The sequence below is a fragment of the Bos indicus genome, chromosome 26, assembly GCF_029378745.1.
Source record: "Bos indicus isolate NIAB-ARS_2022 breed Sahiwal x Tharparkar chromosome 26, NIAB-ARS_B.indTharparkar_mat_pri_1.0, whole genome shotgun sequence".
In the NCBI taxonomy this organism is placed as follows: Eukaryota; Metazoa; Chordata; class Mammalia; order Artiodactyla; family Bovidae; genus Bos; species Bos indicus.
In genome coordinates, this window is record NC_091785.1 from 41,746,228 (window position 1) to 41,772,793 (window position 26,566).

General features: G+C 49.4%; 1 protein-coding gene across 1 annotated transcript in view; it reads left to right on the forward strand.

The window, feature by feature from the left end:
- The first annotated feature begins 590 nt into the window (after window positions 1-590).
- HTRA1 (HtrA serine peptidase 1) overlaps window positions 591-26,566 on the forward strand; it is a 57,732-nt gene continuing 31,756 nt past the window's right edge. The window contains exon 1 of the mRNA XM_019952993.2: window positions 591-1,221. Within this exon, the coding sequence (XP_019808552.2) occupies window positions 606-1,221 (616 nt within the window). The 5' untranslated portion in view covers window positions 591-605. The remainder of the gene's footprint in view (window positions 1,222-26,566) is intronic.

Genomic DNA, 26,566 nt, shown 5'->3' on the forward strand with positions numbered 1-26,566 from the left:
GAATGACTATATTCTAACTATTTCTGCTCTCTGCTTTTTTTCACTTGCCGCCGGGTCTGGGCGCTGGCTTTGTGCCAGCCCTGCGAGCCCCGCCTTCTTCGCTGGGGGGGTGTCCATGGTCACGGTCGCGCGTGCTGAGCGCGGGGGTCAGTTCCAGAGAGGTGTTCGCCTTCCTGCCCTGGAGCGCGTGACCCGGCCCGTGGTCTGAGCCACGGCCCCTCCCGCGGCCGGGCGGGTCCCCAACTCGGCAGTTTGCGGGAACTTTCCCGGGCGCTTGCGCGCCGGCCCCGCGCGGGTTCCTCTGTGCGAAGCCTCTTTTTGGTTTTAAGGTCCCGAGTGGCGGCGGAGAAAGCCGCGAGAAGCGGATACGTGGGGAGCGGAGACCGGGAAACAGAGCCCCGCGAGCGGGCGGACCCACACGCGCGCCGCCCCGCCTGCTCGCCCGCGCCCACGAGCCCCGCCGCGCCCGCCCTGCCCCGCCGCAGGCGGTCCCCGGTTCGCCCGCTTGCCCCCCCGCCGCCCGCACGGCCCCCCCGCCATCCGGTCGGCCCCCCTCCCGGGCGCTGTGCCCGTCCCCAAGGCGGCTCGTCACCGCCGCGAGGCCAATGGGCTGGGCCGCGCGGCCGCGCGCACTCGCTCGTCCCGAGTCCCTCCCGCGCTCTGCCCGGAGCCGCTCTCCGGCCCTCGCCCAGCCCGCTGCCGCCGCCGCCGCCGCCGTCGGAGTCGCCATGCAGCCCCCGCGCGCCCCGTTCCTCCCGCCGCCGACGCCGCCGCTGCTGCTGCTGCTGCTGCTGCTCGCCGCGCCCGCCTCGGCTCAGCCGGCCCGGGCCGGACGCTCGGCGCCGGGCGCCGCCGGGTGTCCCGAGCGCTGCGACCCCGCGCGCTGCGCCCCACCGCCGGGATCCTGCGAGGGCGGCCGCGTCCGCGACGCGTGTGGCTGCTGCGAGGTGTGCGGCGCGCCCGAGGGGGCCGAGTGCGGCCTGCAAGAGGGCCCCTGCGGCGAGGGGCTGCAGTGCGTGGTGCCCTTCGGGGTGCCCGCCTCGGCCACGGTGCGGCGGCGAGCGCAATCTGGCCTCTGCGTGTGCGCCAGCAACGAGCCGGTGTGCGGCAGCGACGCCAAAACCTACACCAACCTGTGCCAGCTGCGCGCCGCCAGCCGTCGCTCCGAGCGGCTGCATCAGCCGCCGGTCATCGTCCTGCAGCGCGGCGCCTGCGGCCAAGGTACCGGCGCTCCGGGAGCTCCCGGGTCGCGACATCCCGGCCCCGAGGGACGGACGGGCCGGGAGAAGGGCCGCGAAGCTTTGTTGGGTCTTCCGGGGGCACCCACTGGCTGGGAGAGGAGGGCATCGACCCCCGGGGTGGCAGCGATCCGCGGACTCCCTCGGAACCGAGCTTTGCGCCCAGCCCAAGGTCGTTCCGCGCGTGGCGGTCCCTGGCCCTGGTCTATCCCGAAGCCCACCCCACCCCCTCCCGGGGGAACCCGGTGCCGGGGCCTCCGGCCCAAGGCCGCCTGCTGGTTGCCCCGCGGGGAACCACACCGTGCCAGGGCCTGGGGGACAAACAAGACGGGAATGTGGGCATAAAGAGGGTTGAGAAGTTCGGGGCTGGAAAAAGTGCTCAGTGCTGAGTGAGCCCCGGGGTTGGGACCACAAAGTCTCATTTCTGTGGCCTTCCATTCCTTCGCTTCATCCGCGCCCCCCTCCCGCCTCCCTAAAGATGAACAGGGTTCATGTTTCACATTAGCGATCTCCTGGTTGAAAAGTTTTAACTTTTTATTTGAAAGAGGTAGCCATGCCCTTGAGGCTCCCCAGTTTCTCCCCTAGCCCCAGGGTTTCCCGGTCAAGCACCGGTTTAAGGAGGTGTAGCGGGCACTGATGCCAGCGTCGCTTCCTGGGTTTTGAGCCAACCGCACAAAAATGAAAGTGGCTCGATTTGAATATGCTGAGCCTGGATCAGGGGAAAGGCAGAGGCAAGGGTGAGGGGAGCGCGTTAGGGGTGAGGGAAAAGTGTAGCCCTTTCCCTCCTGAAGCATCTTTTCTGAATCAGTAAGACCCGTCCTGGCCGGGGAGTTGGGGGTGGGGGGAGCGAAGGGTGGAGCCATCCCTCTAACTCTCTCGCGGGACCTTCCCGAAGGTTGCTTCTCTCCAGTCCCGGAGACCATATGGAAAAACAATGCTGAGTTCAGCTCCGGCCAATCCAGCGGTGTGGGGACGGGCCAGCCCTGCTTGGCAGGGCACTTGCCCTCAGCCTGAAGGCTTCCTCCTCATCGCGGGCAGTGCATGGAGATGGGAAGAGGGGAGCCCAGCACCGGGCAGCTGGGCTAGGTTTTCTTGGTAGGCAAAGGGTCTAGGACCAACCGGAGGCCTGACACAGGCTGACGGGCCTGGGAAGGAGGGTGCCAGAGCCCTACAGGTAAAACGCAGAACCTCTGCCCTCAGGAAACAGCCTAGTTAGAGGGTGGAGGAGACCTATTCCAGAGAGAAGTGAACCTGCCCAGTCTGGGTGTGGGCACCACAATGATGTGTATTGGGTGCCCATTCGGTGCCCCAGTCCCTGGGCTAGGTGTGTTACACGTGTGACCACACTCGGCCTTCACAGCCTCAAGAGGAGGGAAGTCATTTCCATTTAACAGGTGGAACAACTAAGGATGAATTATATGTCCAAGGTCACTCAGCTGGAATTTGAACCCAGACAGCCTTATTCAGAAGCAACCCAATGCTTTACCTGGCTGGGGGAACGGACGCTGGGGAGGGTAAAGGAAGTTTTGGGAGGCCCCAAACTGCATCCCAAGTGGAGTGGGGGGTGCAGGCTGAGCCCAGCCTTGTTTGGTGAGTAGATTGGTGTGGCTGGGGAGGCATCGGGGTGACCCAGGCTGGTGGCGCAGAGTCCCAGGGCCAGAGAGGACGGGCTGGGTTGTATTCCTGAGCCAGGCAGCTCACAACAAAACAAAACAAAAAAGCTGGATAGGACGAAGCTAGCGGTGGAAAGCAGACCACACCGGGGCGCAGAGACATGATGCATGCCATAATTTGGGTGTGAGGTGATTACTTTAAAAAAGCACATTGCATGTTTTTTTTTGTCAAAAACAAGCCAGCTGTTACTGTTTGTAGTGTCACGGCGCAGGATCCTGAATAACTGGCACTATTGGAGCCCCAGATTGATTGCCAGCGAGGTGGAGTCACTTAGCAAGTTTTGGAGTTGGCGGAGTCATTAAGAGTCACCGTGTGTGTATGTACGGAGAACAGGTCGTCTGCTGCTGGCCAGCAAGCCCGCAGCAGGCTCTGGGGAGAGCCAGAGAGGGGACGGCCCCGGGAGGACGAGCGTGGTGAGAGGAGAGAGAGACAGAGGGTGCACAGCGGTTCTCCCCTGTCCTTCTTTCTTTCTGCAAATATTTACTGAGCTCCAGCGTGCATCCAGCACTGTGTGTGTGTGTGTGTGTCTGCTGGACAAATGGGAGGCACCTGGCAGATGCGTGTGTGGGGAGGATGTTGAATGAACAAATGAATGGAAGACGAAACCAGAGGTACTGGAGATCCATGGCCACCCAGCCTTTCCTTCCTCAATGAAAGGTTTTGCTTTTGCTGCCCTTCTCTACTCCCCACCCCTCCCTGCCACCCCTCCATCCTTGCATCCAGCCCGCTGCCCTTGACTTTCCAGAGGTACCTCTGAGGACCGGAGCCTGGCTTCATTCAGTCGAAGCCTTGCCCACAAGCAGGTCACCTGAAGTCATTGTTCAGCGCGGTGCACTGGCCGCCGGCTCTGGCTCCGAGGCTTGGCCGGAGCGTTCCTTTAGCCGGAGTGGCCGTGGGAGGTCTTTTGGAGGAGGCCCTGCCATTGGATTGGCAGCCTGGAGTTGGAGCGAGCCACGTGAGGACGTGGGGAAGGAGCTCCCTGGGCAGGAGCGGCTCTGCCAGTCCTGGGATCACAAGGAAGGTTTGACTGGGGCAGAGACAGAGAGGGCAGGGCAGGCAGGGGGGGCTCGTGAGCAGCCCGTGGGAGTCTCGGCGGATCTTTGAATGGTGGGATGTGTCCCCATTCAAAAGAGAGCATTTAAAAAAATATATATATAATTTTTAAATTTATTTATTTTAATTGGAGGCTAATTACTTCACAATATTGTAGTGGTTTTTGCCATACATTGACATGAATCAGCCATGGGTGTACATGTGTTCCCCATCCTGAACTCCCTCCCACCTCCTTCCCCATCTCATCCCTCGGGGTCATCCCAGTGCACCAGCCCTGAGGGCCCTGAAAAGGGAGCACTTTCGTTTGTGTGCTGTTTCACAAAGACTTCAGAGAGGGTCTCTAATCATGGTTCTGGAAATGAGGGCACATCGTCGATTTCAGAAATCAATGCTGCTGTCAAAGTTTGGCTGGGAAAGTGTACAGTTATACCAGAGATTAGAGAGCCGGTGTCTTCCACCAGGAACTGATTGGATTAGTTTAAAGCAGAAACCCTGCACTGGTCAGGGGATTACAAAAAAAAGAAGAAAGGGATTGCAAATAATAATAATCTGATAATAAGGGCTAATATATATTTCGTGCTTGTTCTGTGCCAGCCCTGTGCCAACCCATTTGATCCTCCCAGCAGTCCCATGAGGAGTGTGCTGTCATCCTCCCGGGGTGACAGCTGGGAGACAGAGTCGCAGAGCTGTGCCTTGCCCAGGACTTGAACCCGTGCATCTGGTCCACAGCCCATTCATAATCACTCTGTGCTGTTGACAGAGAAACCGAGATTATAAGCCAACCCCAGCTAAACCGAAGCAAATAGCTGGAATAAACAGAGCTCCAGATGGCCGTGGCCTTGAGATGAAGCACAGGACACGTCACATCGCTCGCTCCACCAGCACAGCAGCTGGAGGACATGGTTACCCCCAGATGCCATTAAGGCAGCTCTTGCCGGGAAAAAAAAAAAAAAGCAAAAAAGCACAGGGGGAGCTGTACTAGAGATATTTCCAAACCAGAGCCTTGGGCCCCAGACTGTTCTTAGGCAGAGAAAGGCTTCTTTGGATTCCCAGACATTGCAAAAACTAGCCAGGCTTTCTGACCGGTCTCTGCTGAAAAACGGACAGGAAGCCAGGAAAGAGGCCCAAAAAAGACTCCCCAAGTATCAGAAGCCTGATCTTTTTTCTCCTCCTCGTACACAGTCCAGGAATGCACCCCACCCCTGCCTCAAACAGCAGCCCCGAGCCCAGAGGTCTTGAAGCCCAGGGACTCCCCATCTTGGTTCCACCCAAGGCCTGACAAGGAAGGGATTCTGGTGGAGGCTGGCCACGCATTCCTGGTGAAGAGCCACCACCGGCTTAGAAGTAATTTATAAGGGCTTTGCTCACTCTGGTTGGTTATCTTCTTTGGCTCTCTGTTGGTCTTGCTGTGCTGTGCTTAGTCGCTTGGTCGTGTCCAGCTCTTTGCGACTCCTTGGACTTCTCTGCCCCCAAGGCTCCTCTGTCCTTGAGGATTCTCAAGGCAAGCATACTGAAGTGGGTTGCCGTACTGTCTTCCCGGGGATCTTCCCAACCCAGGGATCAAACCCAGTTCTCCCTCACTGCAGGCAGATTCTTTACCGGCTGAGCCACCAAAGAGTTAAAATATTAAGGTTTCATAAAATTGGTAAGCCAAGTGTCTAGAAGCCAAGCGTTTGAGTAACTTCTTCAAGAATTATTTCTTTTTCTTAAGTTATTGAGAGTTAAAGCCAGGGTTGGCGTTGATGCCTGTAGCCCATCTTGGGCCTGGGCGCCTTGTTCTGCAGCTTTGTGCCAGCGGCTGCTGTTCCCCCGTGACCACTGTGGAGACACGTCTAGACACAGGAGGTGAGCTGCATTGAGCCTGGTGGTCCTCCCTGTGCCTCAGGGGCTCTGAAGCTGGGCTGCAGGTGTCCTCTGGAGCAAGATCCCTCCTGGGTCTTTTCTCTTTCCTTCCCCATCTTCTCTGCTATTAAAAAGAAAGAAAATTAATGTCAACAGAGAAACTGTGACGTGTAGCCATCCCAAATGCTTTTCTGAAAGGCTTCCATTGAAGAGGCATGTCTATTGCTGCTGGAAGGGCTCAGATTTCAGCTTTTAGAATTAATGACATGAGTTCTAAGTTCATTCAGAGCATTTATTGAACACCTACTGTGTACTCAGAGGGTCCAGGTAAAAGGACCCTCTACCTGGTAATTAAGGTAAGTAAGGCTGGGTAGTCCACGATGTCAAGGAATTTGTAGTAGGTTGTATCACACCCAGCTTAAGGAGTCTGATCAGTTCAGTTCAGTTGCTCAGTTGTGTCCAACTCTTTGCAACCCCATAGACTGTAGCACGCCAGGCTTCCCTGTCCATCACCAACTCCCAGAGTTTGCTCAAACTCATGTCCATTGAGTCGATGATGCCATTCAACCATCTCATCCTCTGTCAACCCATTCTCCTCCTGCCTTCAACCTTTCCCAGCATCAGGGACTTTTCTAATGAGTCAGTTTTTCGTATCAGATGGCCAAAGAATTGGAACTTCAGCTTCAGCATCAGTCTAATGAATATTCAGGAGTGCTTTCCTTGAGGATTGACTGGTTTGATCTTGCTGTCCAAGGGACTCTCAAGAGTCTTCTCTGGCACCACAGTTCAAAAGTATCAGTTCTTCAGTGCTCAGCTTTCTTTATGGTTCAACTCTCACATCCATACCTGACTACTGGAAAAACCATAGCTTTGACTAGATGGACCTATGTCGGTAAAGTGATGTCTTTGCTTTTTAATATGTTGTCTAGGTTTGTCATAGCTTTTCTTTCAAGGAGCAAGCATCTTTTAATTTTATGGCTGCAGTCACCATCTGCAGTGATTTTGGAGTCCAAGAAAATAAAGTCTGTCACTGTTTCCATTGTTTCCCCATCTATTTCCCATGAAGTGATGGGACTGGATGCCATGATCTTAATTTTTTCAATGTTGAGTTTCAGGCCAGCTTTTTCACTCTCCTCTTTCAGTTTCATCAAGAGGCTCTTCAGTTCCTCTTCACTTTCTGCCATACGGATGGTGTCATCTGCATATCTGAGGTTATTGATATTTCTCCCAGCAATCTTGATTCCAGCTTGCACTTCCTCCAGCCTGGCATTTCACATGACGTACTCTGCATGTAAGTTAAATAAGCAGGGTGACAATATACAGCCTTGACGTACTCCTTTCCCAATTTGGAACCAGTCTGTTATTCCATGTCTGGTTCTAACTGTTGCTTCTTGACCTGCATACAGATTTCTCAGGAGGCAGGTCAGGTGGTCTGGTATTCCCATCTCTTGAAGAATTTTCCACAGTTTGTTGTGATCCACACGGTCAAAGACTTTAGCATAGTCAATGAAGCAGACGTAGATGTTTTTCTGGAACTCTCTCGAGTCAGACCACCACTTTCTAAGGGGATGACGTCTCTTACGTGACAGACTCTCTCAGTTTCAGTTTCTTCATCAGTAAAATCATAATAAAAATAATGGTGCATACATACCTATGTCATAGGATTGTTGGAAGATGGAAGCAGCTAATTATATGAACTCAGTGCTTAGAACCGTACCCAGTGCATTACTAGAACTGGATCCGTGTTAGTGGTCATAATCAGCATCAGCATCATTTTCATGGAGCTAGCCAATGAGGAGTCAGCTCAGTGGAGGTAGTGCTGTCATGATGTCTTCCTGGGGATAAGGTGGGAGGCATCACAGAGGATGAGGGTGACGCCAGGCCTGTGTCCTGGAGGCTGACTTGGGGTTTGCTAACAAATATGTTAGGAAAGCTTCTCTGGACAGAAGGACTCAGACGCCACCTTGCCTGTCACCCTTTGAATCCCCAGTCATGGTCTGCATCATCTAGGAAGCTTGTGATTTCTCTGGACTGAAGAGCTGCTTGTCTGGAACACCTGGGATTTTCCAAATGTCATCTGGTTCACGCTTCCTCGGGTTTGTGATGCCCAGGACACAGAAGTACATAGAAACCCTGAGACCCTCTTGATTGATGCTCCATTTGTTTTCCATGCTTCAGGAATTCCTTATGAGGAAAGATTTGTCGCAAAATTGAGAGTCCATGGGTGGCCTATTATTTTAGATCCCCTGGACAAATTGTCATGTCAGCACTTGCCATAAAAGCAGTCCTACCCAGCATCATGTGACAGCAGCTGGGCCCTCATCAGGAGGTAATTATATCTCCTTGGGCACATGGTGGTTTCAGAGGGCACATTGTTGTGGCTGGAATTTTCGATAGTTTTCAAATTTAAATAAGCTCTGTCTTAATGAGTCAGAGCCTTGTGCAATATTTTCAAACCTCAGGAAACATCTTTCTCATTAGTTGTGCAATCTGATCTCGAGAAGAAGACGGTAGGCCTGTGTGCCTGATGAATTTTTTTCCCTCCGAGTCTGGCAAGATCTGCAGTAGAGTTCCCTTGCACACAGTCTCGGGCGAGATTTTACTTGGTCATCCAACAGTTGAGTCATCTTACACCCCGTGACAAGGAGAGCCCTCTCTTTGTTGCCAGTATTCCAAGTGGTCGTCACCACTTGGTGGGGATGGATGGACACAGAGGGTTTTGCCAGCTGGGGTTGCCCAGGCCAATGGCTGCCAACTGGATACAGAGGAGCAAAGGCTCAGCACTCGGCAGTCACAAGTGCTTCTCTCTGGCAGAGACTGAGCTAGCCTGGGGGAGAGGGGAGAAGGGTCGGTGTTCTCCTGGACAGCCAGGTGCTGGGCAGCAGCACTGGACGGAACCATGACCAGGAGAGCGCCCACTGCCGGGTACTTCCTGGGAGCTGGATGCTGTGCTCTTGGTATCATGGGCCCACCTCCTGCGTCCCTCATCGCCACCCAGGGAGAGAGCACTGTTATCTCATTGTCCAACTGAGGAGTAGATGAGGCTCCGAGAAGTGAGTAATAACTCTCAAGGGCTACTCAGGAGAGGGAGGTGGAGCCAGAATTTGAACCCAAGTCTGCCTCATTTCCCAACTATTCTTGAGACATCTTTGACTCAAGCGTTACTTAGAAGCATGTTATTTAATCTCCAAACCCTTGGGGATTTTCCAGCTTGCCTTCTGTTATTGATTTCTGGTTCAGTTCCTCTGTGGTCTAAGAACATACTCTGTGTGATTTCTGTTCTTTTAAATTGGTTAGGATGTATTCTTTGGTCCAGAACCTGGTGTCTCCTGGTGAATGGTCCGTGTGAACGGCAGAATTTTCTGGTGTTGTTGGATGGAGTGTTGTGTAAACATCATTTAGGTCTAGTGGATTGATAATGCCATTTGGGTCAACTGCATCCTTACTCACTTTCTGCCTACTTGGTCTATTGGTTCATGAAAGATAGGTGTTAATGTCTCCGGGGTCTATTCTGGAGCTCAGAACTGCTGTCTCCTAGGGCTGTCTCCTCCATCCTCTGACGAGTACAACTGTGTGCACACACCTTCCACGACCCCTCTCTAACCACATCAACTCTCCACCTTCATGTTTTCTGGGATCCTGTGGACAAAGACCCCTCCTTTCCTGCAGAGATGCTGTTGACTGGTCAGAACCACCAGTTGGCTTGTGGACAGAATCCCAGAGCTCAAAATCTGAGTGTGGAAGGTTCTCGAAGGTCCCATAGCCCAACCCTTCACCTAAGAGAGAGGCACTCAAAGGGAACATGACTCTCACAAGCTGCTTAGCTCACTGGGGCAGGAGGGTTGGTGGGCTGGTGTGGGTTCCACACTGGAGCCCTTTGCTCCTCAGCTGTCCCTTCCTGCTAAAGCAGGGGGCTGTTTGGGAGAGGCTGGGGTCCACACACACCATTTCCATGAGGCAAGGAGACAGTGGGCACTTTCATTTAGTCTCTCATTACTGCTGCTGCTGCTGCTAAGTCGCTTCAGTCGTGTCCGACTCTGTGCGACCCCAGAGACGGCAGCTCACCAGGCTCCCCCGTCCCTGGGATTCTCCAGGCAAGAACACTGGAGTGGGTTGCCATTTCCTTCTCCAATGCATGAAAGTGAAAAAATAAAGTGAAGTCGCTCAGTCGTGTCCGACTCCTAGCGATCCCATGGACTGCAGCCCACCAGGCCCCTCCATCCATGGGATTTTCCAGGCAAGAGTACAAAATGATGCTAAAGAAAGCTTCCTCCACCCCCACCAAAAATAATCTGCTTGGATTGGAAGATGATCAAAAGGCTATCCATATAATGACTGACTTCTCCTCTCAAGAGTTCTAAGCACCTATTAATGCCCTTGAACCATAATTACAGTCCTCCTGCTAAAAAGAAAAAAGTCAGTATAAATATCATAGTGGACATGCCAGATAAGTCAGGGCTGAGATGCTTCAATATCTTTTCACTGTGGTTTGATTTTCTTTGGGACAAATATACCAAGATTTTCCTCTCTCAGTATAAAGGCTCTTTTTAATTTATCTTCACCATGCTGCCTAGACATCATGGGAAATGCTTTGATGGCATATTACACTATACCAGTTTTTGAAAATTATACTTTAATCACATCAAAAAAATAAATAAAAAAGAATAAAAAAGATCTAGGATTCCACCGTTATTCCAGCAGCTTCATTGTTTCTGTCCCGAGTGTTATCACCGTTTGCTTAGCTAGTCCTTTTTATGTTCATTTGGGCTGTGTTTTCCCCAAACCAAACATTTTTTGTGTTTATGGCTTTCTGTATCTGGTTATTCTTTAGGGATAGATACTAAAAAGCACAGTGACTGGATTGAAGGGTGACAGTTTTTATGGCCCATGGTGTACGTTGCCAAATTATTTTCCCGGGGATTGTACCCATATTTGTTGCCATTGGCTATAGAATTAACCATCTCCTAAGTTACTGAAAGCTGCGGCAACCAGGAAGAAACTGTCCCCAAAGAAATCCATCAGGATAAATGGAATACAATGGTACTAAACCACTCTACTCCATCAATAAATTACCTGGTATGTCTGTACGTGACTTTTATTCTCAGGTCGACTGCTTTTAGGAGATAAATAACGTTTGGGGTATTAAAAATGAGAACTTTTAAAATTTGATTTTACCCGCTGAACGTGAAAGAAAAGAAAGTGAAGTTGTCCGACTCTTAGCGACCCCATGGCCTGTAGCCCACCAGGCTCCTCCATACATGGAATCTTCCAGGCAAGAGGACTGGAGTGGGTTGCCATTCCCTTTTCCAGGGGATCTTCCTGACCCAGGGATCGAACCCTGGTCTCGAATGTCGCAGGCAGACACTTTACTGTCTGAGCCTCCAGGGCTGTCTGACCTAATGGGGACTGTGTGGCCCAATGTTCGTGTTTTGCCTGTGGGGCCAGGACCAGCAGGGGGCTGTGAAAGCCCAAGGTCACAAACCAGGCTGTGACAGAGGCTGAGTGCCTGGACGCCCAGCCCAGGGCTCTCTGCTCTCAGTCTCCCGGATGCCGACTCAGTTCAGGATGCAGGAGGAGGCCAGACTGTTTGTGCTTGTTTGGAAAAATGAACAATATGTTTACTGGAATGTTTGGTTACACATAGACCAAAATACAACAGAAGCTGCATATGTAAAATACAATTTTCCAGTAGCCACAATAAAGAAGTAAAAAGAAACTGACTTTCCCCCTTTTTTTATGCAGTTCTACTGAGATATTATTCGCCTACCATAAAATTCACCCCTTTAAAGCAGACAGATCAGTGTATTTACCGACTAGTGCCAACTGTCATCACTGTGTAATCCTAGAATACTTTCATCACTCCGAAAAGCAACCCAGTACCCATTAGCCGTCACTCCATACTTCCCAGAATTCTGCCCTCGGATCCATGAATCTGCTTTCTGTCTCTATGGATTACCGTGTTCTGGACATTTCATATAAATGGAATCATACATCTGTGGTCCTTTGTAACTACCTTTTCTCACTGACTGTAATATTTTCAGGGTTCATCCATCTTGTGGGTGTCCGTGCTTCACCTTGTTTTATGACCAAATAATATTCTGTTGTGTGAATATAGGAAGGCCAGACTTTTATTTTATCCCCTCTTCCTGATTAGGGTTTCCCTAATCCCAGCCCCAAACGTCACTTTGAAAGTCTAGACAGCCGAGGCGGCCCAGAAGAAGCTGGAACACAGGCTGCAGGAAGCCAAGATGGAAAATAAGAATACTCTATAAGGATGGGAATTACGTACTGAAAGGGAAAGATCAGGAAATACACTTTTCATATATATTAGGTCGTATAATTTTTTCAGGAGCTGGAAAGGATGTTGGAAATGGTTTAGTCATCCCCCTCATCTTACTGATGAGGTAACTGAGGCCCAGAGAAGGGAAGTGGCTCGTCTTGGGTCTTAAGACCTACTTTTTACTTCTCACTTGAGCCAAAGATTTCTTCTGAGTTTTGTCTCAGTTTTACAAGTTCCCCTCCTCTTAACCGGAGGATGGTTTACTGTTTAGCCGCTAAGTCATGTCCAACTCTTTGAGATCCCCTTTGTTGCCTGCCAGGCTCCTCTGTCTGTGGGATTTCCCAGGCAAGAGTACTGGAGTGGGTTACCATGCCCTCCTCCAGGGGATCTTCCTGATCCAGGGATTGAACTTGCATCTCCTGCTTGGCAGGTGGATTCTTTACCACGGAGTCACCTGGGAAGCTCGAGGATACTGCCTATCAGCAAATGGGCAGAAGGGGTACCTCTCTGGATGGTCCCTACCCGGATGGAGGGTCTTGGTTCACCATCACATCCTTTTCCTCACACTTTCCCATCTTCTAACCCCAAGCACCGGGCCCACCCCTCTCCACCAGGACCTGCAGGAGGATGGCTGCTGACAGCTCAGGAGCGTGTCCCAGGCCCTTCATCGACAGACTGGTCACCTCCAAGCCTGCTGCTTGAGGCTGGAGGCTTCTCGGAAGCCTGAACTGCCTTGGCCACTTCAGACACAACAAGCAGGAGGAGCTGGAGCAGGAAAAGAACCGGGCTGAGAAATCTGGGAAGGTCAAGACCGGAGCCAGATGCTTATCAGGAGGAAAGTTAATAGTGTTTTTGTGAGCTGAGCAGTCAGCCATTTCCCCAAAGATAATAATAGACACATCATGCTGGGTGTTCAGGAGACTTCTGAAAAAAGAAATCGTGTGGTGGAATGGATTGGAAACTCTTTTTTTTTCCCCTAATACGTCAAACAGGTCAGGAAAAAAAAAAAAGAAAAAAACTATGAAAGGCAACAATACCCAGCAAACCCAAGCATTCAGTATGGGTATGCAAGCGAGGACTTTTTTCTTTTTCGCCAGTGAGACTGAAAAGCGATTATCAATGACAGGCACCTTTAAACATAGACGCTTTGTTCTGGAAAAGGCCTTTTACCTTTTACCAGTAAAGTTGAAACTGCAGAGAACTGGGCCTTGCTTATAGCTGACTGGCCAGCTGGCCGGGCGCCCCCTGAAAGCCGTTCCTCCTCCTTGGGGGAGGCTGTCTTAGACTTGTTTGGGTTGTCTCTCTCCTCCTTTACTTCACCTGCCCGAGTCTTTTCCAGCATCATCGGTGGCAGCCTTGGCCCAGCCCCTACAAACAGGCACTCTCTCAGGGCACATGGAGGTGGGGGACGAGTTTGCAGTCTGAGGTCTGGCGTCAGGCGAGCTTTTCCCACTCTGAGCCGTCTGGGAGACTGTGCCGGAAAGCCAGGAGCTGCCAGACCTTGAAAGTGCCAGTGCGGACTGGAAATCGAGGCCAGGCTCCCCGGCTCCGCCCGGTCTTCCTCCTTTATTCAGTAGGAGCCGAAAAATGGGTCACACGTAACTCTCCTCCATTTTGCTTTTTTATTTCTCTGCAAAAGAGAGAGTGTTGTGGTCCTCCATCCAATTGTGAATTAAAAAAAAACAAACAAACACAAAAAACAGTTGCTATCTGTGAATATTGAGATTTTTGCCACAAGAATGGGGCTGAGGGCCTTTGGCCCTGGGACCCTGGGTTCCAAAGCTGTGTCTTTTTTCTGTTGCGTGCTTCCTGACGTTTGCAGACAGTGGCCCTGATGATGTACAGGATTTCCGGGTGGATTTTAGACCTCAGTCGGCCACCTCGGCCTCAGTCAAGTGATGCTTCTGTCTCCCTCCTGTGCGTTTTCCCTGCAGGGCTCAGAGAAACCTAGCTGCACGGGCCCCTCTGCCCTGGAATTTGCAGTCACAGCACTGATTAGAATGGGGGTCTGATTTCCTGGAATGTGCAAGGTCTCGCTTCTGTCTCTGCTGCCTCCACGCTCCAGACCAGCACGGGGCCAGACTCCGCATTGGAGCCATGGCTGACACATGTCCTTGGAATCTAATGGAGCGGGGCAGACAGAATGCAGTCGCTCAAACTGAAAACATGGAGAAAATGAGTCTGGCAAGGCATCTTTGCCACCTTCGCTAGGTGATGCTTTTTTCTTCTCCTCCAGGCAAGTGCTCTGCCAAAAAGGAGGCCCCATCCTCTTTGCGGACTTCCCAGGTAGCTCAGCGGTAAAGAATCTGCCTGCCAATGCAGGAGACATAGGTTCAACCCCTGGTCCAGGAGGATCCCCTGGAGAAGGAAATGGCAACCCACTCCAGTATTCTTGCCTGGGACATCCCATGGATGGAGGAGTCTGGTGGGCTACAGTCCATGGGGTTGCAAAGAGTCAGTTATGACTCAGCAACTGAACAACAATCCCCTTTTCACATCCCAGGTCATTATCCATTAGGAACCTGTTTAAGTCAGTGTCTCTCCTGACCCTCAGGGGGAAGGTAGTCCAAGGTCAGTGGAAGAGGAGGAGGCATCCTGAGCTCCTCTGGCGCCCTGGCTCCTTTACCTGCCGCCTGCCTGCTGTTCCTTCTCCCCCTCAGCTGCCAGTCCTTCTCCTCCTGTGCCCCTCGAGGTAACGCTCAATCCATCGTGCACCCTCACAAAGAGAGCTTTGCTCAGTGAGAAAAGCATCCTTGTGCCTCCCCGGGATGTGGACCAGCCGCTCTCCCAGCTGTGCGGTGTCAGGTTACTTAACCGCCTGCCTCCTGGTGCGGCTCCACGCGCCTACATACCTGGTCCAGTTGGGGCCCTGGGTGCCCACACTCCGCCAGAGGTGTGGAGGCCCGCCATCCAAAGTCCTGATGTGGGGGGCGGCGTGGCAGGGCTCGCTGCTCACGGTAAAGCTCAGTCTTTCAGCTTCTGTCTCTCCACGGTGCCGGCGGCTTGCCTTGGCCTGCAGCCCTCTCCCTCTCTCGGGTCTGTTCTGGCTCCGTCAGGAGCTGGGGGGCCTTTGGCTCAGGGCAGTATGATGCCCGACATCCCTGTCCCCCACCCCTACCCAGCTTTGCCAGGATCCACTTGGCTTCGTGGTAAAGGTTCTGAGCAGTGAGTGGAACCGGACGGGTGAGACTGGGCCGCTGGGCCCATGTGGATGGTGTGCGAGTGATAATTTCCTCCTGGGGATGAGGGGCCCTCTCTCCACTTGGGCCTGGATTTATTTACCAAGCAAGTAACCTCTTTGTAGTTACTTTTAATCTTGCCCTACTAGGGACAAAGAAATGTTCACATGTGACCCTGGGACCCTCTATAGATGAATAAGGGGACAGCCTTGGGCATACACCTGCTGGCAATACATTCCGAGGGGTCACTGGTTTCTAGGCCTGAATCTAGGCTGGTTCTTGGAAGATGGGGGCTCCAGAGACTGGCCTCCTATGGGGCACACCCTCTTGGGGTACTTTGACTGTGGGAGGGTGGCTGACAGGTGAGGAGTGCATCCCAGACCCCTTACTCAACTGAGCTGTTTCTAAGGCTATTTAAACTTTCCCTGACACCCACTGCAAGCCTGCTGTGCTTGCTCCTTTATTTACCGTTTCTGAGCCTATGGGAGACTGGCTGGCTGTGCCTGCTGGTGGCCAAGAGAAATTTCCCAAGGCTTCCGGGCAGACAGCAGTGGTGGGTCCAAGCTGGCATCTCAGGGGTAATTACTCCTCCTGGTCCTTCCAATGAAAATGGAAAGGTTTTCCAACCTCTGTACAATGCATTTGTACCCTTGCCTTAATAAGAACTTTGATTACTTATGCCCAGGTACTCTCAAGGAAGAGAGGGCTGGACCCAAAGTGCTCCGGGGACTGCATCGAGTGCAGGAGAGCCAGCCGTGCAGGACGGTGGCTGCCCTGACTGGTCTGCCACAGCCCCTTGGCGAGTAGACCCTGGACGAATCCAGCCATCATTTTGTCTGAGTTCCTTTCTTCCTATTTTGTCCTTTCCCCTTTGTTGGTGTTAACTCACTGAGTCGTGTCTCACTTTGTGACTCCAGGGACTGCAGCATGCCAGGCTTCCCTGTCCTTCACTATCTCTGCTCAGACTCATGTCCATGGAGTCGGTGATGCCATCCAACCATCTCATCCTCTGTTGTCCCCTTCTCCTCCTGCCTTCAGTCTTTCCCAGCAGCACCAGGGTCTTTTCCAATGAGTTGGTTCTTTGCCTCAGGTGGCCAAAGAATTGGAGCTTCAGATCCAGCATCAGTCCTTCCAATGAATATTCAGTGTTGATTTCCTCTAGGATTGACTGGTTTGATTTCCTTGCAGTCCAAGGGACTCTCAAGAGTCTTCTCCTAGCACCACGGTTCAAAAGTATCATTTCTTCTTCACTTAGTCTTCTTTATAGTCTAACTCTCACATCCATACATGACTACTAGAAAAACCATAGCTTTGACTATGTGGACCTTTGTGGGCAATGATATCTCTGCTTTTTAATATGCTGTCTAGGTTTTGTTGAAATTTGCCTTCCAAGGAGCGAGTGTCTTTTAATTTCATGGCCACAGTCACCATCTACAGTGATTTTGGAACCCAAGAAAATAAAATCTGTCACTGATTCCAGTTTTTCCCCTTCTGTTTGCCATGAAGTGATGGGACCGGATGCCATGATCTTAGTTTTCTGAATTTTGAGTTTTAAGCCAACTTTTTCACTCTCTTCTTTCACCCTCATCAAGAGGCTCTTTAGTTCCTCTTCACTTTCTGCCATTAGAGCGGTATCATCTACATATCCGAGGTTGTTGATGTTTCTGCTGGCAATCTTGATTCCAGCTTGTGATTCATCCAACCTGGCATTTCACAAGATTTACTGTACATAGAAGTTAAATAAGCAAGGTGACAATATATAGCCTTGTCGTACTCCTTTCCCAATTTTGTCAGTTGTTCCATGTCCAGTTGTAACTGTTGCTTCTTGACCCGAATACAGGTTTCTCAGGTGACGTGTAAGGTGATCTGGTCTTCCTTTCCCCTATATGCTATCAATTGTCAGGACCGGGCTGTGCTATGATTAGTAGTCTTTAAAGTGTGACTGTCTTTGTGTGTGCTTGTAATCAGTCGTGTCTGACTCTTTGTCATCCCATGGACTATAGCCTACCAGGCTCCTCTGTCCATGGCATTTTTCAGACAAGAACACTGGAGGAGGTTGCTATTGCTTCCTCTAGAGGATCTTCCTGACCCAGGGATTGAACCCATGTCTCCTGTATCTCCTAGCATTGTAGCCAGATTCTTTACCCACTGAGCCATCAGGGAAGTCCATGACTATGCAGGAGACGCAGGAGACGTGTGTTCAGTCCCTGGGTCTGGAAGATCCCTTGGAAAAGGAAATGGCAACCCACTTCAGTATTCTTTCCTGAAAAATCCCATGGACAGAGGAGTCTGGTGGGCTACGTCAATAAGGTCACCAAGAATCAGACACAGCTGAGTGTGCACGAACCATCATGACAATATTTGGTGGCATTTAAAGTTGAAGAAATTAGGTGAAAAATCACAAATGAATTCTTCCCTTTCTCTGTGGAGCCAGGAGGGACCTTGGAAGCCCCCAGTTGAGCCTCCATGTTTTACAGTGGAGGAATCTTCGGCTCGAGGGGCTTGCCTGAAGTTGTGCGGTTTGCCTCGTGGAGAGTGAACTGGGCCAGGCACCTTGGATCATGGGAGATAGACACCTGCCTTCCAGCACACGGGGTGCTTGCTCGGCTCCTAGACAGGCTGAGTCTGCCTAGGCTCAGCCAGACGACGGCATCATCTCCAGCAGGTCCTGAGCAGTGGCATCGTAGCAGAGCAGTGCTGTTGTTGTAGTCTTTAATTCAAGTTTTGGTAGATTTCCCTAGTTGTCTGGAGCTTTCACAGGGTTGGAATGTCTTAGAGACCATCACTCCTGCCCTTCTTAGTTTTCTGTTGCTGGTGATAAAGGACCACAAACGAAGCAGCTTTAAAACCACCCAAAGTCGTTATCTCGAGTGACATGAAAAGGTCCCCAGGCACAGTTCCCTCTGCTCATCGCTTCCCTGGGCTGAAACTGAGACATTGCCCAGGCTCAGGATTCTCTTCCAAGCCCGCTGGTTGTGGACAGAATTCGCCTCTTAGTCTTTACAGTGAGATCCCCGTGTTGTCGCTGCCTCCAGATCAGGGAGCTACTGATGCTTCTCAGCTTTTCACAAGCACTTTGGATTTTAAATCAGATGAGGTTGGAATATAGGCAGGGTCTGCTTCATGGGTGTGTAATCTATTCAGAAGGACCCCCACTCCTGACTTAATGCTCTGCTCACCATCCTGGAGTTCTTGATAATTTTGAAACAAGGGGGTCCCTGCATTTTCCTTTTGCCCTGGGCTCTGCAAATTATCTAGCTGGTTCTCAATGTGGGACAGGGCATTAAAATGCCAGTGCTTTGACCAATCTGCTCCTGCAACTGATTTGAATTTTGAGAACATGCTGTTCCTGTTGAATAAAGGGGGATTTATTTCTTTTCCCTAGAATACACTGCGTTCTGTTTTCCAAATTAGCCCTACTTATCAACCCTGTGGAGAATTTGGAAAGCACGATTGTTCTTGCTGGAAGCGAAGGTTGGCTTGTTAATCCTAAATCCTGGCTCTGAGTTCTCAGGCCTGGAAGTGAGAAGCTGGTTCCCACAACCGCAGGGGCCTCGGGGGCTCTAGGCTGGGTGAAAGACCGCAGAGGCAGAGCAAAGAGCTCCTGCTAGGCAGCCAGACAGATGGGGTCGGCCTCCCGCCTCTGCTGCTCGCCAGCTCTGAAACTTTGAGCATCGTGCTTGACTTCTGTGATCCTCCGTCTCCCCATCTCTGTAGATTGGGGGTAACAGCTTCCTGCAGGCTTGCAGGGATAATTAGAGAGAACGGGTATTCAGGGCCTAGATTTGCGCTTGACACATGCATAGAAGATGCTCCATAAATGTATAGTTGTATTCTTACTACTGCTATTTATTGCCAAGATTGAAAGCTGGGTGGGATTTGACTTGCTGTAGGGGAGGAGAATCTGTATGCTGGCCAGGAAGGAAAATGTGTGTGTGAATGCAGGACGTGGGGTGGACTGTGGTGTTTTTGGAGGCTTGGTGAGAGGTTTGCACAGGTGGAGAGTGTGCATTAAGGAATCTTGGGAGGTAGAGTTGGGGACTCATAGCCACATGATGGAGGGAGTTGTGGATGAGATGGGGTTGGCCATGGGTGCCCTGCAGTAATTTCATGCACCCCAAGTGGTAATTACTGAGGGGAGACATTGAAAACTGACCTGCCTGAATTAGAATGTGCAAGTGGGATTCTTAAAAGCTTCAGAAGTGCAGAGGAAACTCTGGGAGGCGTGGAGATGCCCCTGGAAGGCTGAGTGCAGGGCGGAGAGCTGGGAAGTGATGACCCAGCCTGTGGCTCGGAGACGTGGGGGGTTTAGCGCTTCTTGTGCTTCTCATTCAGGAATGTTCTGGGGTTGGAGTCCAGCTTGGTCTTCCTGTCTCTCCCAGGAAACCGTCTCTTTTTGAAATTTTTAAAAATTGTTATTTATTTTTATTTTATTTTTTTGCCTCCTGGCATGTGGGATCCCTAGTTTCCTGGCCAGGGATCAAACCCGAACCCCCTGCATTGGAAGCACAGAGTCTTAACCACTGGACTGCCAGGGAAGTCCCCCTGCAAACCATTTCTGTCCTAGGGTAGATAACTAGACACAGAAGTGACTTCAAAGCACCTAACTGTATTTATTAATTAAACCCAAAGAAAAATGACCTCCTAGATTTACTTTCCCTGTAGCCATATCCCTGAATGTCCACAGCAGTCTGACAGGATGGGAGATGACAGAGGGAAGGAGACAAGGTTTTAACCAACTGCAGTTTAAATATTTCACTTCTGCAAATTTTCCAGAAGCTTTTGACAACTGAATGCTTTGCTAGGGCCCTCATGGGGCAAATGCAGGCTCTAGGCCAAAACCTTGTCTACCTTCCCTATAAATCTTCTACTTTGATTATTGTAGCTGTGCTAGACTGCAGCATTATCCACTGGAGACAGCCCAGGAGACCAGGCTGAGGTTCCCATAGTTTCATGGTTTGTGGACACTGGGTGTCTTAGTAATTGCTCCAAAATCACTGTAGATGGTGACTGCAGCCACGAAATTAAAGGACGCTTGCTCCTTGAAAGAAAAGCTATGCCAGCGTATTAAAAAGCAGAGACATTACTTTGCCGACAAAGGTCCACCTAGTCAAAGCTATGGTTTTTCCAGTAGTCATGTGTGGATGTGAGAGTTGGACTATAAAGAAAGCTGAGTGCTGAAGAATTGATGCTTTAGAACTGTGGTGCTGGAGAAGACTCTTGAGAGCCCCTTGGACAGCAAGGAGATCCAACCAGTCAATCCTAAAGGAAATCAACCCTGAATATTCATTAGAAGGACTGATGCTGAAGCTGAAGCTCCAGTACTTTGGCCACGTGATGCAAAGAACCAACTCATTGGAAAAGACCCTGATGCTGGGAAAGATTGAAGGCAGGAGGAGAAGGGGAGACAGAGAATGAGATGGTTGGATGGCATCACTGACTCAATGGACATGAGTTTGAGCAAGCTCCAGGAGATGGTGAAGGACAGGGAAGCCTGGTGTGCTGCAATCCACCAGGTCACAAAGAGTCAGACATGACAGAGCGACTGAACAACGACACTGGGCCAAAAGAAGGAGCTGACAGTTCCATTTATCAGATAATTAGGTCTCAACAACTTAATAAGTTTTTGTGTCCTTGTAACATAGTAGTCACCCACTCCAGTGTTCTTGCCTGGAGAATCCCAGGGATGGGGGAGCCTGGTGGGCTGCCGTCTATGGGGTTGCACAGAGTCGGACACGACTGAAGCGACTTAGCAGCAGCAGCAGCAGCAACATAGTAGTCATTTGACAAAAAAAGGAAAAGAAAGAGGGATTTCCCTGGTGGTCCAGCGGCTAAGACTCTGCCCTCCCAGTGCAGAGAGCTTGGGTTTGATCCCTGCTCAGGGGAACTAGGTCCCAGATGCCATAACTAAGAGTTTGCATGCCGCAACTAAAGATGCCGCAGGCTGCAACAAAGATCGCAAAGATCCCAGGTACCCAACCAAGACCCGGCACAGCCAAATAAACAAGAAAGAAAAATGACATTTTAATTTTATTAGTCACTATCCACAATTACTTACAAAATTAATACAAATGATCTATGTGCACTCACTGGGAGCCACACAGCCTCTCAAATCTTAGATTCAGATTGGACAGTTCCACGCATTTCCAATTCGACATTGATTTTTGCATGGTATTTGCTTTTAATCACAGAGACCACCACCACCCGACGTCCAGATTCACAAACATACAGAATCGCTGAAAAAAGGTAACGCAATCTGATTTTGAGATTGTGAACTGCCGAGAGCTTGTGCTGAAGGTGTCCAACAGTGTTTTCCCAGGAAACTTGAAATATCCTGGGAGTTTGCTATGACTCTCTGGGGTGTCTCTGGGCTGAGTTTGAGAATGAATGCATTAGGATTGGAAACATTGCTTCCTACTTCACACCTTATCTTTACCTGAGTGTTTTGCCTTAAAGATGAAAGAAGCACATGTTTTAATGTATTTAAAGCACCTGTGCAGCTGTGTGCCAAATCTTTGGAGAGAGGCACAGGTAGAAGTCTGTCCTTTGATTCATAGACCCCTCACTGCGATTTTCATTTTCACTGCAGCCAGTTTTCTTCAGTGTGATAACGTACGTCAAATACTTAACTTACTGCCTGGCCTTTTCTCAGTAAACACTTTATAATGGAAGTGTCTGCTATTCTAATTTTTTTTTTTACAAAAATATTTATTTGGCTGTGCCAGGTCTCAGTTGTGGCACAGGGGATCATTACTCTTTGTTGAGGTATGTGGGATCTAGTTCCCTGACCAGGGATCAAACCTGGGCCATAGATCAATTTTGGGAAAATCGATAGTTTAATAAGAGGGAGTCCTCTGACACAATATGATGTCTCTGTCCATGTATTTACATTTTCTTTATTTCAGCAGTGCTTTGCAGCTTTTGGTGTACAGGTCTTGCACATGTTTTATTAAACATTTTCCTAAGTATTTAATGGGCTTCCCAGGTGGTGCTACTGGTAAAGAACCTGCCTGCCAATGCAGGAGATGCAAGAGACATGAGTTCAATCCTGAGTCGGAGTCATCCCCCAGAGAAGGAAATGGCAACCCGCTCCAGTATTCTTGCCTGCAAGACTCCATGGATGGAGGAGCCTGGTGGGCTACAGTCCATGGAGGTTTCAAAGAGTTGGACATGACTGAGTGACTAAGCACAGCACCCAAGTATTTAATATTTTTGGTGGTGTTATAATTGATATTTTTAAAACTTTCAGTTTCCAGTTGTTTACTGATAATGCATAGAAATACAATTGATTGTACATATTGACGTGTTACCCTGTGATGTTAATAAACTCACTTATTCTAAGTCGTATATTTATAGATTCTTTTTTTTTGTAGACCCTTAATGTCACCTGCAAATAAAGACAGCCCTATGTTCTCCTTTCCAATCTCTATGCCTTTACATTTCTTTTTATAATTAATTATTCTAAGACTTTAATAAAATATTGAATAGAAGTGGTAAGAATAGATGTCCTTGCCTTGTTCTCATTTTTAGCTGTGTGTGCTATGCTCAGTCACTCAGTCGTGTCCCATTCTTTGCAACTCTATGGACGGTAACCCGCCAGGCTCCTTTGTCCATGGAATTTTCCAGGCAAGAACATTGGAGCAGGTTGCCATTTCCTTCTCCAGGGGATCTTCTAGACCCAGAGATAGAACCTGTGTCTCTTGTATAGCATTTATTTTTTCACCATTAAGTATGACGTTAGTTTTAGGGATTTTTGTTTTGATCTCTTTTGTCAAATTGAGGAAAGTCTCTTTTATTTCTAGTTTGCTGAGGTTGGTTTTATTTTTTTAAATCATGAATGGATGTTCAATTTTGTAGAGTCTTTTTTTTTGTACCTATTGAGATGATTGTTCAGATTTTCTTTTTTAATATGTTAATATGTGGAGTTGTAAAAAGTTGGGCATAACTGAGCGACCGAACTGAACTGAATAGTGAATTACTTTGCTTGATTTTCAGATGTTACACCAACTGTATTTATCCTTTCCTTGGATAAACCTCACTTAATCATGATATGGTATCCTTTTTATTATATTGATAAATTCTACTTGTTAAAAAATTTAAGGACATTTAGTCTATGTTCGGGCTTCCCTTGCGGCTCAGATGGTAAAGAATACTCATAATGCAGGAGACCTGGGTTTGATCCCTATGTTGGGAAGATACTCTGGAGAAGGGAATGGCAACCCACTCCAGTATTCTTGCTTGGAGAATCCCATGGACAGAGGAACCTGATGGGCTATGGTCCATGGGGTTGCAAAATTAGGACATGACTGAGCAACTAATACAAGTCTATGTTCATACTGGATATTAGCCTATAATTTTCTTATAATATCTTTGGCTTTTATATTAGAGTAATGTTGAGTTCATAAAATAAGTTGGACAGTAGTTTCCTTCTTCTGTTTTTGGAGAGAGTTTGTGAAATGTTAGTATTGTTTTTTCCTTAAATGTTTGGTAGAATGCACCAATGAAGTCCTATGGGCCTGACATTTTCTTTGTGGAAAGGTTTTTAACTACAGATACAATTTTTTTTACTAGATATAGTATTGTTTGGGTTATCAGTATCTTCTTGAGTGAGTGTTAATAGATTATGGCTTAAAAAAAATCTGTCCATTTTATCTGAGCTGTAGAATTTATGTGCATGATTTTGTTCATGATATTTCCTTATCATACTTTTAATGTCTGTAGAATCTGTAGTGATGCTCCCTTTTTGACTCCCTACGTTGGCCATCTTTTGTCTTTTATCTTTTTTACGTTAATCAGAAGCGTAGACAATACCTTACTTTCATGCTTCTGAGTTGCCAGCTTTCTATAAATGGCTGGCCATTACTGAATGCCAGCCAATTCTAGCTTTCTGTGATAAGGGAGCAGCTAGAGGTTCCAGGCCTTGACTCTGCTTGAGATTTCCCAAGTTCATTACCTTCTGCCATGTCAGTTCTGGCCTAATTAAACAAGGCCCTCACTTAGCAGAGGGAGTTATATTTGTCTTCTGGGGCAGCTTGGTTGCTCCATGGGAATCTGAGAGTGCAACTGGGCTTCGGTTCAGGCGAGGCTCTTCTGCTGACCCAGCTCTCATCTAGCTCTGCAGTGGCTATGCGGTGCTCTTGCAAGCTGGGGAATGGAGGTGCACATCAAAGCCAGAAAAACTGGCTTACCACACCGTTTCCCTTTGCTCTCTGCCTCTGCACTCCTCCTGTTAGGAGGAGTCTCCAAGACATACACAAATTTGCCGAAGTTGGGAGAGGGGTTCTCTGGACATATTCACCTCTCCCTTTACTTTTCTGCTGTGCTACAGAGGTAATTGGTGCTCAACCCTGTCTGGAGCTGCCTACTGAGCACCTCTGCCAGTTCTTTTTTTTTTTTATTTTTAAGCTGTGCCATAACTTGGCCAAGCACTTTATCATACACAGTAGCTCATAAAGTCAGTGACAAAAACATGTGGAAGTAGGAGACTTCCTTGTGGTCAAGTGGTTAAGACTTTACTTCCCAATGCATGGGGTACCAGTCAGTCCCTGATTGGGGAGCTAAGATTTCACATGCTTTGGGGCCAAAAAAACCCCCAAAACATAAAATAGAAGCAATATTGTAAATTCAGTAAAGACTTTTGAAAAGTGGTCTATATAAAAAAAAATCATTAAAATAAAAAATCATACATACACACACGGAAGTAGATGAGCTTTGCTGGTAGCTCAGTTGGTAAAGAATCCTCCTGCAATGCAGGAGACCAGGGTTTAGGTCAGAAAGATCCCCTGGAGAAGGAAATGGCACCCCACTCCAGTATTCTTGCCTGAAAAATCCCATGGACAGAGGTCTCTGGTGGGCTATACAGTCCATGAGGTCACAAGAGTCAGAGTGAAGACACAACTTAGCAACTAGACCACCAGATAAGACTTGGAGGAATCTTCCACCTAAGGTCACACAGCTAGGACCAGGTGTCTCATCTGATCCTTCTGAGACCAGAGCCGGTGCTGTGACCCATCCTCCCCATGCTGAGTGGCTTGGATGCCCCAGCTCTCTATCTCCATCACTCAGAGAGTGGGTCATGACAGAGACAGGTCCATCTCTGGAATTCTTCACCCAAGCTGACCCCTCTGGGAGGAAGATGGTTGACTCACAGTTGAAATCACAGCAGATGGGGCCAATCAGGGTTTCTAAAGACCATGAGGCAGCAGCAGCAGCTTCCTCTAGTTTGATGGACAACTTCTAAATGGAACCGGACTCTAACACTCAGTCTAGCTGCTCTTAGTGATCCTTTTATTCCTCATTTGAAAATTGTGTTTGGAGAAGGCAAACACTTCTTTGGTTTGACGTTTTGCCTATCTTTGGACTACTGGTTGATCCTGCTTTGGTTCAGTTGTTTCTGCTCTATTTATTTCTCCCAATGACACGGATCTACCAATGATAATAGAGGTAACTCATTGCTTTTTCATCTAAGCTGCACAATTAAGGCTTGTCCCTTGGGCTTCTCAGTGTGGTCTGTGTTCCCACAGCCCCTCTGTTCTGTTTACTCATCTGCAGAATTAGGCAAGTCTTGTGATGCTGAAGCTGAAACTCCAGTACTTTGGCCAGCTCACGTGAAGAGTTGACTCATTGGAAAAGACCCTGATGCTGGGAGGGATTGGGGCAGGAGGAGAAGGGGACGACAGAGGATGAGATGGCTGGATGGCATTACCAACTCGATGGGCATGAGTTTGGGTAAACTCTGGGAGTTGGTGATGGACAGGGAGGACTGGCGTGCTGCAATTCATGGGGTTGCAATGAGTCGGACACGACTGAGCGACTGAACTGAACTGAACTGTGCCCAATCTCAGATTCCACAATCTCTTTCTCTTGCTGTAGCATGTTGGAATGAAAGGGAGAGACAGGGATTAGATCATAGAATGCTGGAGTGGGAATAGACTTCACAGCTCATTCTAGAGGTAATTGGCCCCATTTTACAGACGGGGAAATGGAGACCACCCAGTAGGCTGTGGCTGGAACTTGGGCCTTCTAGTGTCCAAGCTGGCTCTGGACACTGCTCTCCCATGTTGCTGTCCCAGGTGGATAGACCCTGGAGCCCCTTTCTCTAGTGTGTGTGAGAAAGCAACTGCTTCTCATTTTAGCTGGAAAAACCCATGCTCATTTTCATCCCTGATGTGGGCAGATTCTCCCAGGCCTTTGTGGGAAGTAGAAAGAGGAAGCGAGGGGATGATTTTTAGTGGCAGGGCCCTAGTAACTGTCCTTGTGAGGTTCTCAGAATCCCCACACTTCCCTGGGGTTGCTGGTCT